Source organism: Gallinula chloropus (genome assembly GCF_964237585.1).
Source record: "Gallinula chloropus genome assembly, chromosome: 6".
Classification (NCBI taxonomy): Eukaryota; Metazoa; Chordata; class Aves; order Gruiformes; family Rallidae; genus Gallinula; species Gallinula chloropus.
In genome coordinates, this window is record NC_140091.1 from 19,889,376 (window position 1) to 19,902,176 (window position 12,801).

At 51.1% G+C, this 12,801-nt stretch overlaps 1 protein-coding gene across 1 annotated transcript; it reads right to left on the reverse strand.

Annotated features, from left to right (window-relative positions):
- Window positions 1-1,878: 1,878 nt before the first annotated feature.
- On the reverse strand, window positions 1,879-11,002 carry NPHS2 (NPHS2 stomatin family member, podocin; the record flags this gene model as incomplete). The annotated part of the gene is made up of 8 exons (XM_084266577.1): window positions 1,879-2,154; window positions 2,822-2,900; window positions 4,533-4,588; window positions 5,294-5,497; window positions 6,576-6,658; window positions 6,957-7,029; window positions 9,164-9,267; window positions 10,726-11,002. 8 exons carry the CDS (start codon window positions 11,000-11,002, stop codon window positions 1,879-1,881), a joined length of 1,152 nt encoding a protein of 383 aa, XP_084122703.1.
- Window positions 11,003-12,801: the final 1,799 nt, after the last annotated feature.

The window sequence follows — 12,801 nt, forward strand, 5'->3', positions numbered from 1 at the left end:
ATGTGTACCCTGACATAGCAATGTGTGTCCCTTGGCAGTAATTTCTCAGGTGAGTGCTGTTCCTTTGAGACATTATCTGTAGAAGTGTTGGTCCTTGATGTGCCAAGGGACCATTTTATACAGAGTTAGAAATGCAGCCAGAGAATTGTTCAGAGTAAGGATCATCTGCAGCTTACTGCCCAGATTGGGGCACAGGCCTATTCCAACAGCACAAAAACTAACCAGAACCAGCCTCAGAGAGGTAACTACACAGCTTATCTTCACCAGTGGAAGATTACAGAGCTGTTCCACTTCCTAGAGCTGATTTTCCATGAGTGGATCACAACTAAGATCTACAGATACAAAAGCAGGAGCCCCATCCATCCTACTGCCCTCCTGAGAGGGTTGCAGTGGCAGAACAATTTGGATGTGAGGTTACCCCTGGAGCTCAGATGCTCGTGTGATCATGGGGAAGTTCAGAGGTGAACTTGTAAGGGGGCTGGTTCACTACTTCTAAAGCAAATATGGGAGCACTGCGTGTTGAGAAGGGGACTCCAGGGAGCTGAAGGACCTGATTAAGTGCAGAATACGTGTTTAACAGAAGCATTACTGATGGTACGTGCCATTGTGTGTGAGTGTCACCAGCCAGCAAAGAGGGACTGAATAAAAGGAGTGAAAATGCCAGTGTGAGCCACTGGCTGGGTAACTCCTGCTAGGCAGGGGTGTGATGGCTGTCTACTGTGTGGGCAGTTAAGGGCCACAAAATGCCCTCCATCTGGGCTTCTATAGGCCACCAGCAGCAGCACACTAGGAATGGCTGCGCAGGGAGGTTCTGCTCTGAAGTACGGGGAGATGCTGCATGTTAAGTAAGAAGGCAGGAGCAAAGCTAACATCAACCCAAAGGGCACCAAGATGAGAGAAACAGAGTGCAGTGGTATTTCCTTTGACAGTGCTCCATGCCTTTGCAGAGGGAGAGGTCTGCAACATCTGTAGGTTCCTGGTCATTTCAAACAGCTTTTTGCAGGAAAGGCTCTATTGGAGTGTTGAGTACTACAGAAGTTTTGAGAACTTTCTCTGTCGTTGCCTGTGTGGGGAGGTTACCAAGGCAGGTACAGCACACAGGTGCAGTGTTAATGTTCTGCAGGCTCTCCGCTGGCTCTTCTCTAGGGTTGCTGGAGCTGGCGATAGGTACCACTTCTATGTGTAGATACTCCCGAGCTCAGACCTTGTCCTACCTCACCCCCCAGCGGCAGCAAGCAGCAGCACAGTCTGCTTTTCCTCTGCACAGCTCATGTGCCTCGAAGGGCAGTGCCGAGTCTTAAAGGCTGCCCTTTCCTCCGCTCCCTCCTATTTTAGAACTAAGGCTCAACACCTTGGTTGCCTGGGCGTACATACGTGTGCATGGATGGGGACCAAAATCCTCTATCCGGGACTATGCTGTGGGACCCAGCTCGTTCCTGAGCCACCAGGCTGGCAGCTCCCATCAACCCACCTGCACGCTCAGGGCCTTGCCCGACTGTTCAGTTTGGGGACAGGGACGGGGGGGTGACACAGAGGCTCCTCTGTCCTTCCTGCCAAGACTGCTGGGGCAGGATAGATCAGAGCCCTTGGGCCATCTGTCCTGCACGTGGCCCTGTGAAGGGGAAGGGCTGACACCCCTCTTCCCTCAGCTCTCCCCACACATATGCCAGCCCTGCTCCTCGTGCTCAGTATTTTTCCCTTCCCAAAACAAGCAGAGGCTTCTTCCATGTACAATCCACTTTATATCACAGCCCTGGGCTGCGTTCCCTCCTGCCTCCAGACCAGCACCTGCCAGTGGGCTGTCAATTGGCCAGCCTCCTTGCTCCTCTCTGAGCAGGACTGACCAGGGGTAGTGTGGCAACCGTTCTGGGACAGCTCTTAGAGCATGGGTGAGTCCTTGTCTTTCGGGCTTTCTGGGGGCTTTGCAGTGCCTGTGAGGAGGCTGTTCACTGCTGGAGGACTGTGGGTGGCAGGAGAGACCAAGTTCAGGGCATCCAAAGGCAAGGGCAAGATGAAAGCAGCGGGTTTCTCTGCAGTAAGGGAGTGCAGTGCATGGAGGTAACGGAGCTGAGCAGCAGCAGGGACACTGGACAGGATCTCAGCTGCCATCCTCAGGGACTCAGAAGCAGCCTTTTCCCCCTCAGCAGCGATCATCTACCAAACAGAGGAACAAAGAAGATTTCTGTGAGGCTGGGAGTAAGTAGGCATGAACTGTTCTTTAGAGGGAGGTTGCCACCATGAAATTCCTAGGGCAGTGTGGTATAACATTCCTGCTCTCTGCAGGTCACAGCATGTACAAGAGCTCTGGATGCTCCCACAGGTTCAGGAGCTTGTGTCTTACATTTTATTGTGCTTATCAGGGCTCACAATTGGGTGTTTCCCCTGCTACAAAAGCATGGGAGAGGGCAGCCCCCAGGCTAGGCTGGTGGGAGGGATGCTGGACATCAACCTTATCCAAGCTCTTGTGCAGCTCCATCCAAGGGATGAAGACCAGCCTGGGCTGAGCGAGATGCCACGGACATGACAGCGGTGTCAGACACTCTCCTAGGGGAGAGTGAAACCCTGAGGGGAAGGGATCTCCATGGGGATTGCTGTGGGTCCAGGGATAACCCCAGACTTGTGCCTTTCTGTTCTACCCGTACGCCCAGTACAGGATCTGGTACTCCACTGGGCTGTGCTGCAGCTCCCTTTGCTAGACACAGCTCTTGAATGGGAGCTCTTCCCAGAGCTGTAGCCTAGCATGGCACCTCCCAGGAACCTCAGTGGGAAAGAAAGGAGGGATGCTTTGGAAGGAGATGGGAGGTGTTTGGGGTTGGCATACCCGCACTTTGGCCTGTCTCTGGGCCTCTGCTTCCACAGCCAGCGACTGTCGGACTTCAGCGGGCAGCTGCACATTGTTGCTGTGGTGGAAAGGGACAGTGATTAGCTGGGTGCTCTAGACTGGCAACACTGGATGGTCAGTCTCAGGCTTGTAATGGGCTCATCAGTCGTGTTCTACAGAGCAGTTCACTCCTGCTCCTTGCACCCTGGGTGTACCTCTGTGGTTTGTTTCAGCCTCCATTTGCATCCTTCTTTTCCAGCCTGGTTTAGCAATGTCCAGGCCTGCATGATGACGAGGCAGCAGAAGCAGCTCTTCTCCCTGTGCCTCTGAGGCTTAGTCTAAGCTCGCTCTTGTGCAACAGCAGGGAATCCACTGGGGAATTGCTTTTAAGGCAGGCACAGGAATTCCCTTCTGTTCAAAGATTGGCTCATTCACTGCTTGGCTCACTCCTATGTGTCCCTCTATGTGATGAGCATGTCCCACCTTTCTGCATGGGCTTCTGAGTGACAAGCCCACCATAGAATGGCATGGGTTGGAAGGGACCCCAAGGATCATTGTGCTCCAACACCCTGCCACAGGCAGGGCCAACAACCTCCAGGCCTGGAGCTATACAAGGTTGCCCAGGGCCCCATCCAACCTGGCCTTGAACACATCCAGGGACGGGGCATCCACCACCTCTCTGGGCAGCCCCTTCCAGCCCCTCACCACTCTCTCTGTAAAAAAACTTCCCCCTAATATCTACTCTAAACCTTCCTTCCTTTAGTTTTAATCCATCCCCCTTGTCCTGCCAGTGTCTGCCCTTTGAAAAAGTTGAATCCTCTCCTGTTTATATGCTCCCTTCAGGGACGGGAAGGCTGCAATGAGGTCCCCCTGCAGTCTTCTCTTCTCCAGGCTGGACAAGTCCAGCTCCCTCAGCCTCTCTTCACAGGGGAGGTGCTCCAGCCCTTTAATCATCTTCGTGGCTCCTCTGAACCCTCTCCATCAGTTCTACATCTTTCTTGTACTAGGGACCCAGCTCTGGACACAGCACTCCAGATGGGGCCTCATGAGAGCGGAGCAGAGAGGGACAATCCCCTCCCTGTCCCTGCTGCCACCCCTCTGCTGATGGAGCCCAGGATCCCATTGCCCTTCTGAGCTGCAAGAGCACACTGCTGGCTCATGCTAAGTTTCTCATCTACCAGAATCCTCAAGTCCTTCTCAGCAGGGCTACTCTCCAGGAGCTCTTCTCCCAGTCTGTATCTATGTCTGGGATTCCTCTGGCCCAAGTACAACACCTGACACTTGCAGTGTTGAACCTCATTAGGTTCACCTGGGCCCACCTTTCCAGCCTTTCCTTCTAGGGTGTCAACTGCACCACTGAGCTTGGTGCCATCTGCAAACTTGCTGAGGGTGCAACCAACCAGTGATCTAGAGAGTGTGACACAGAGGGCTCGTTGCCTGCTGCGCCTCTTGGGCCACCAGAAATGGTGCCAAATCTGCCCACAGCAGCAGTGAAATGGTGATGAGATCTCAACCAAGGATCCTGCCCTGGATGTCAGGAGCAAGCACAGGCTTTGCATGAGCAAGTTTTACTTGAGGCAGATGCTGACAGGGGCAGGGAAAAGAGGAAGATGAGTGAAGCAGAATAACCACAGGGAGAGAAGCAGGCAACAAGGACAGGTACTTGTAAAGGGCAAGGGAAGTCCCCTCTACCCCAGAATTTCCTACCTACATTTCTGTTCTCTCCACTTTGATCCCCCAACAGCCTGTGACTGCGTCCAAAGCCACCTGTAAAGAGGAAGATTTTTAGAGCATAGGGAGACCACCAGCCCTGCCCTAGGCCCCTTACAGGGAGTAAGACAGTGCAGGGACATTAATTCAAGGCAGTTAACTGCAGGAGTGTACGGCAGATCTAATTTTTGTGTGCTATTGTGTGAGGCCCCTCAGAAATAAAATTGGTTCCCTCACTCTGCTTCCAACTTGAGTTTGCCACAAGGGTTTAGCATGATTTAACTGGTCCCTCCTGGTCCAAGTGTGGAACCAATTCAGTTCCATAGGAAACATTCCGTTCCCGTTGGGTGTACAGGTGCCATGGCCACAGAGAAGTGGAGATCCCATGTATGCTCAGTTTGTGGCAACTCAGTCTGCAGAACACACTGCTTGTGAGAACGTCCTCTCTGGGGTAAGTACTGGAACTGGGGTGTCACACAGCACTGATGAAGCTGGTCTAAGTGATTCCTTCATGCCCCTCAAAGCACACTGTCTGTTACTCACTATGGCCACTTGTGGGATCCACACTGTATATCCTTCTCCTAAAGTGATCTGAGTCAAAAAGCAGACAGCAGAAAAACCTCCCATTTGTCTATGAAGGAGCCACGTGTTGTTCCACCCTCCTGCTAACCAGTGCCTGTGATTTTGATGAACTGATCATCTGAGCCTCTTTGTGGAGCCTCAGTTTACCCCCTGCTCTGCTGTCTCTCCCTGGGGAAGCACCTTTATCTCCTGGCTGATGGTCTTTTTTTCCAAAAGAAGTTCAGAGAAGGCTCGATGTGCCAGGAGGCGCTTGGTGGTGGTCTGCACCAGCAGCTGAATGGCACTGGAGATGCTGGTCAGGGTGGTGAGGAGAAGAGAGGCATTCTCCAACCGGTAGTAGCAGATGGCATCTATCTCCAAGGTAACCATGTCTCTGGTTACCACCTAAAGAGAAGACATTAGGGGAGATGAAGCTGGCACTGACAATTCTAAGGTAGCACAGAAAAACACAACTGAGAGAATGATGAAGACCAGCTGGATGATTAAGTCTCAGAACAACCCTAACACCTGGGAAGATGGACAGTAACAAAATCACCATAGTGAATTTTCTTCTTTTTAAAACTGCTGGTTTTAATCCCATTCAGTTTGATGTGCTTAAATAGCAACACCAATAGGGAGTGGCTGGGCCAAGCATACTGGACCAGGGTTTTTTTACCCACCACACTGAGGAATGCATGCAGTGGGGACAGGAACTCAGACTAAGATCTTACAATGATGTTACTGACTTGTGCAAACCATATAACCTCTGGATCTCAGTTCCCTGAGTGGCATCTTTGTGTCTGTCTCCTCACTACAGCTGCTGAGCTCAGGACAGTGAATAGGTTGTCATCCTGTGCTGTGTTTCCCTGCCCACTGCTGCCTGGTCCATTCCTGCTCTGAGAGCACAGGCTGTATCCTGAGGTATGTGCCCTGTTTTTGTATCTCCAGGAGGATCTGCATCCTTGGGGGTGAGTCTGGAGGTGCTACTAGACAGGGACAGTCCCACAGGCAACACAGGAGCACAACCAATACATCCCAAAAAGACAAGAGGGGCTATGGTTGGGCAGGTTGCATGTTCAAGGGTTAGAAGTGAGGGTTCAGACCTTTTCTTCCTTCCAGGCTTATACAGGAGCAGATACCACCCTCACATTGCTGCAGGATCACAGTCTGAGTTCCTGCCCCCGCTGCATGCATTCCAAATGTGGTGGGTTAAAAAACCTGCTCCAGTATCTTCGGCCCAGCCACTCCCTATTGGTGTATGTTACCACTGCAGCATGTCAAATTACACGGGATTAAAAGCAGTAGGTTTAAAAAAAAGAAGAAACTTCACTATGGTGAATTTTTTTACCTTCCATTTTCTTAGGTGTTAGGGTTCCTTTGAGGTATTTTTTTCCAACTTTTCTATGTAGGGATGAAAGCTGGAAGCATAAGGTGTAGAGAGATACAAAAATTAATGTAGAGAGGGAGGGAGTGTCAGCCATACCTGATGGAAGGGGATCTCTAAAGTTTTGAGGCGGAGATCTACCTTGTGATACGTGTCCAGACAGGGAAGGAAAAAGAAAAGGCCTGTAGGAGAAAGAAAATGGTAGCTGGTGATTATCACAACCTCAGAAACTGCTGCTTCTGCCCTGGAGAACAGGTGAGGGCTTGGTATGCAGAACTACAACAGAACATACATGGGCTCAAATTCTGAGGCTGCTTCTGTGATGGGAAAAGACATTAGAATCTACTGGCCCTATGAGGAAGGGACAAAGATATCCCATCTCCTGTCTGGTCGTGCCTGCTTGGAGGCACCAGCACCTGAGCTTTGGTAGCGCATCCAGAAGAGGAGCGACAAGGCTGGGAGAGCTCAGTAAATACTTACCAGGCCCTCTGGCTCTGCCAGGAAGGAGACGCCCGAGTCTGAAAACGATGGCTCGCTCATACTCTCGCACTACCTGCAGAGGGAAACAAAGGTGAGGCTGGAGAGGAAGGCGTAGGACTGGGGAAAGGGGTGTCACAGATACAGGAGGATGTCTCTTCTGGGAAAGCCCTGCAAAGAGATTTCAGCAGGTGTCAGGTAGTAGAGTCACTTGTCACTGAATCCCTTTACCTGTGTGGAGAACTGTCACAGTTTTGCGTAGCTGGGTGCTGGGAGACAATGGGGGGCTGCAGAAATGGCTGCTGTAAGGAGCAGCTAGAGTTCTCTGTAGGCCCCAAAGCATAAACATCAACAGATTCAAGGCCAAAGTTGCTGCTGACCAAGGCTGAGCCAATCGGCTCACAGGAGGAAAAAAAACCACAAGCAGCTGCATTCTGCCACCAGAGAAGGGAGTGAGAAGATGTAATAAGCTGTGCAGACACCAAGGCCAGGGAGTGGTGTGGGGGGGAGGAGATGCCCCAGGTGCTGGAGAGAATGATGCCCCTGCAGGCTGTGGAGAAACCTATGGTGGAGTGAGTGTCCCCCCAAAGCCCATGGAAAAGGAGGGGCTCCACACTGGATGGAGCAGGTGGAGACATAGAGAAGATGCTGAGACTCACGTTGGAGCGAGCCCCTGCCAGCACTTGCAGCCCATGGAGAGAGACAGAGACACAGAGATGAGCGACAGAGATTTGCACCGGAACAGGTTTGGTGGGGGGAGGCTGGTGACCCCGTGGAGGACTGGGACTGGGAGACGTTGTGATTTATGACTGCCCGCCATGGCAGGGACCCACAGCGGGGCAGCTGGTGAAGAGACAAAGCCCTGGGGGAAAGGGCTCACCTTGGAGAAGTTTGTGGAGGACTGTCCCGTGGGTGGCACCCCACAGTGCAGCAGGGGGAGGGTGTGGAATGAATGCTCCCCCCCTCCATCCCCTGGCCAAGAAGGAAACCAACTTGCAAGGAACTGACCAAAGCCCCCATTTTCCCAGTCCCTGCCCCTCCCTGTGCCACCATGGGGGGGGGGGGGGGGGCGGGGGGAAGAAGGGAGTGAAATCATGACTAGAGTGAAGTCTGCTAAGAAGGGAGGGGTGGGGGGGAGGTAGAGGTGTTTTAAGATCTGGAAAAGGAAAACAGCTCATGAAGAAGTGACTGAGGACCCCATTTCCCCAGTCCCGGCCCCTCCCCGTGCCACGATGCAGGGGAAGAAGGGAGCAAAATCCTGACTAAAGCTGCTAAGAAGGGAGGGGTGGGGGGAAGGTGCTTTAAGATCTGGTCCTGCTGTTTTAAGATCTGGTCACGTTTCTCATTACCCAACTCTGGTTTCACTGTGTGTAGTGTAGTGTAATAAGTTAGATAGTTTTCTTTCCTTCACTCTGTGTTGAGTCTGGTTTGCCCATGTCATTGATTACAGGGTGATCTCTCCCTGTCCTTACATTGACTCCTAAACCTCTCAATATATATTTTCTCCCCTGTCCAAATACAAAGGGGAGTGATAGATCGACTTTGGTGGGCATCTGGCCTCCAGCCAGTGCTAAACCACCACAAGAACCTGCCCAGAACTGCCTTGTGTGAGCAGCATAGGAGCAGCCATGAGACAGCCCAAGATGTTAATGCTGCCCAGGGTTTTCCAGGATGAGGCCAGCATTCTGCAGAACATTGCCCAGCCAAACTTGAACACCCTGAGCTATTATTTTCCACATTGGTGGTTTGCCTCCAAGGGACCCACGTGCACATGTACTCACATATATAAAATTGGAGCCATAATACCAAGTGTCTTGTTGAGAACAAGATGTATATGAAATTTCCTGAGAAGTGGGAATCAAAATATGCTTTCCTTTAGCCCAGCTATACATCTGAGATAAAGGAAGAGGGAAAATCTGCTGTTAACTGAGAGATCAATGTCTCTTAAAATTTTTAATCCAAAAGCCCATGTCTGGGCTGGGTCAGGTGAAGGTTATACTTGAAGGTGAACATACCTGCAATTCATTTAAAAAAAAGAGAAGCCCAAGCCCCTGCCTGCTGATAGTACAGCAGGAGTGTAAGATAGGTGGTGGTTGGATCCCTGTGCAGCAAAGGATGAGTTAAAATTAACAACACAAGTTGAACCACTAAGTTAGACCCACATCAGACAGCAAACACTAAATGCAGAGAGGCCCCATGACTCTTCTCACCTTCATGCAGAACCAGACAGAAATGGGGAAGGTCAGTACAATGAGCAGGAAAGACAGGATGGTCAGAAGCCACTCACAGACGCCCAGACCCGGAGACTTCATACCTAGAGAGAAATCCAACAGGACTGTGTTAGGAGAGGACTTCTCCCAAAATACTGACAGTCTGACACGTGCCTGCACAGATCAGCTTCAGTGTTGTCCTCTGCCTAGACTCACATTGATAGATGTGAACCATCTGGCGTTCTCAGGAGCTGCTAGGATGGACTGGCAGATTTTGTCTCTACTGTCAGAAATTGTTCTGTGCTTCTCCACAGTGCCTTGCTGCAGAGCAGCCTTTAGCTTGAAGACCCATAGCTACCAAGCAGTGTCAAAAAGCTTGGAATAGGCAATGCATTGGCTAAGCTGGGATCCCAGAAGCTTATCTGGAAAGATAAGCTAATGTCAAAAAGAAAGATTGTAAATAAGAAGGAGCTTTTCAATTGCAAAGCCTGATGCGCCCTTCTCTACTGGAGTATCCCAGGTCATTCTGGCATAGGATTTTAGTAGCATCCCAGCCTCCTAATGCAGTGGGACCAAGCCAGTGGTGCTGCTGTCATCTCCCTGTGTTGTACAGCAGTCATGTCAAGGCACTGGAGGCTGACCCGGGGTGGTCAGCCCCAGGTGAATATTGCCTCTACCTCTCTCCACAATGAACATGGGTTGTTTTGCTGTGGGTGCCCTTTGTTGTGCCTGAGGGAAAAGCTGCAGCTACAAATTGATTACTTCTGGGTGTTCCTAGACCCCAGAGAGTGGACCATGTTTTTCATCAGTAAAGTTGGAATCCATGCATCCTTCCCATGTTGGATCCCTTTGAACCCCTGCCTCCCTGTCCCTTTGCCTTTGGAGCTCTCTGCAGGACGATTCCGTCTTGCAGAACGTTCAGATCCCAAGGACCTGCATGATCTCTATAGCTCCACAGCACCACTTGTTAGCAGGGATTTTCCTAAATGAGGCGGAAAGAGGCAATTCCCAGAGCGAAAGGAGAGAGTCTGAACCTTTGTGTCAATCTAGGACAGCAAAGGTACTGGCATGGAAACAGACAAGTGACCCTGGCTGCTGTAATACACCTTCTGCCAAAAAATGCACACCACTTGCTCCTGTTGTGGCAGGCTGGCAATCTGCCTGCACGTGGCCAGGAGAGGAGCTGCTCTTGAGCGTGCACAGGTCATCCCTGCAGCACAGTTCTTTGGGCCATGAACTGGCATTGAGGCTAACTCCGTCCCTACAAAGAAGGGCGAGTGAGAAAAGGAATGGAGTAGAGCATGAACAAACCTGGGGAGCAGTGAGGATGCTGGGGCTGTAACTGTTTCTTGTGAAGTTCACTGCTGTGCTAGATGGTGCTGATCAGCCTGCGGTACGGACCGCAAAAGCTGACTAGGGAGGCTGTCTGGAGTCTCCCATATCCTACCCAAGATAACTACGTATCTCTGCAAGGTGGGTGTGATAACAACTCACCATGCAGATATAGTCATACTGTGACCACACAGACTCAAAGGCATCCCTTTCCCTTCCACAAGTCATACCTTCCTCTTGCTGCTCACTGTCCAGCAACACCATTGCTTCCATTTCTTCATCAGATATCACATCATCCACGTCCACCACTGTGGATGTGTGCACCCTACCATCAGGTCCCGCAGTGCTCTTGATCTCCTTTGCTTTCTCCTGCTTTATGTCTTGCCTCCCTTTGCCAGCTTCTTTGCTGCTCTCCCTCTTCTCTCGTTTGTTCTGTGTAGCTGGGGACTCTCTGTGTCTTCTATGAGACTCCCTGGAAGAGCTCCGAGACTTCTTATCCATCCTCATCTGTGCCAAGGAGCGTGCAGCTGCCTGTGGGAGTGGGATGAAGTCGTGCTTGAATTTATTGCTGCAGGCAGGGGAGGAGAGAGGGGGAGGTGTCAGATCAAGGAGGCTTGTTTCAAGTTTATCACAGGCTTGTCAGACATAATGGACAGTGAAGTGAGCAAGCTGTTTCCCAGCTGCTCTGCTCTCATCACATGCTGCTGTGGAGATGGGAGGGAGGGTTAGACCTGGGCAGGGTGGATTCCAGGAGGACAGTCTGTTTGCACCTTCATGCCTTTGGAAATAAAATACAATCAGAAGGACTCAGATGATATCTTTTTCATAGATGGTTTCTGCAAAGCTGTTGAAAAGCAACCTAAAAATTAACAGTCAAATGTGTGGCTCCAAAGACCTCAAACAGTGAGAATGCCCCAGAACAGTAAACACCAAGGTGAAAAACCTTTACTGGTGAGACCAGTGGCTTAGGAGTGTTTGGAGGGGGCATTGCAGAGAACAGCAGGGCAAGCAGCAGCTATCACTGGTCTGCTCTCCAGAAACCCTTTGCCTGGAACAGTGGAGGGCCAAACTTCCCACTCCCTAGCGTCACCTCACATTTTAGCAGCAAGGAAAATTAGCTTCTCCCAGTTCAGCCATGAACTTTCCCGCATGGGTGCAAAGCAGAGAGGCCGTTGCAGGGTTAGAGCTGTTGACTAAACATCCCTGTTCCCTGCCCCCCCTCCGCCCCCGCCCCCAGTTTTCCACAGCAGGAGCATGGCAGAGCAAACATAGGAGCTTTTCCTTTTCATGCTGCACAGCCTGTGGTGACACCTGCTGAAACCTTTGCAAGAAACACTTTTAAAGTGTTTTAAAGTCACTGACGGTATTAAAGAAACCAGCACCTCGCTTGAAACCATACCACAGCAAGACAAGGTTGGAACATAAAGTGGTGACATCCCTGTCAACGGGGCAGTGCTGAGCTTGGGGATGCCTGGTGTGGAGGAGCAGCTGGAGGGAGTTGGAAAACCAATGAGGGAGGTGCTGCCTTTGTTTTTTCACAGATTCCTGTTTTATTGGAGGGCTGTCGCCCACCCAGAGTCAGGATATTGCAGGCAGGGAGGGTAGGAACACCAGCGTCCTGCTTTCTCTGCTCCATCTTGCTGGGTGCCTCGTCAGCAGGTCACCAGGGACATGATGGATGGAGAGAGCTAATGGCAAAGGAGAAAAGTTGGGCGGAAATGGGATGTAATTAATAATTTCACACAGTGTCTATATTTGCTTTGGAGGTGCTCCAGTGAGGTTTTTCACTTTATGTTTATTACTTGACCAGCCCTGGGCAGGGGGAGATGGTGTCCAGCTGCTGAAAGGGTGTTGGTGGGGTTAAACCTCAGCAGTGAATGGCAGTTTGGATCTGGTTTGGGCTGGGCAGCAACAACTGCGGTTAATTTCTTCCCAGAAGCACCATGGGGTGTTTAACACCTACAAACCTGAAACCTCCCGGGTTTGGCAATGTCTAATTCGGCTTGTGGGTCTCGGCTCCTTCGTCCCTGCGGGCTGTTTGCAACCAAAGGAGATGCTTCAAGAGCATCACGTGCTGGCAGATTTTGCAGCACTTGTCTGAAAAGCTGCTGTCTCAGGCTTCCTTGTCACACCAAAACATGTCCCTGCGTGAGAATTAACCACGCCATTGAGCAGGTTTCTCAAAGGACTCAGAACCCTTCAGCAACAGCCATTGCAACTTGTTTACCATGCTCTTCAGCCTCCGGAAAGCCACTCAACACCTCTGCTGTGGATTTTTCTCTCAGACGGGGCCAAAAAATACAAGA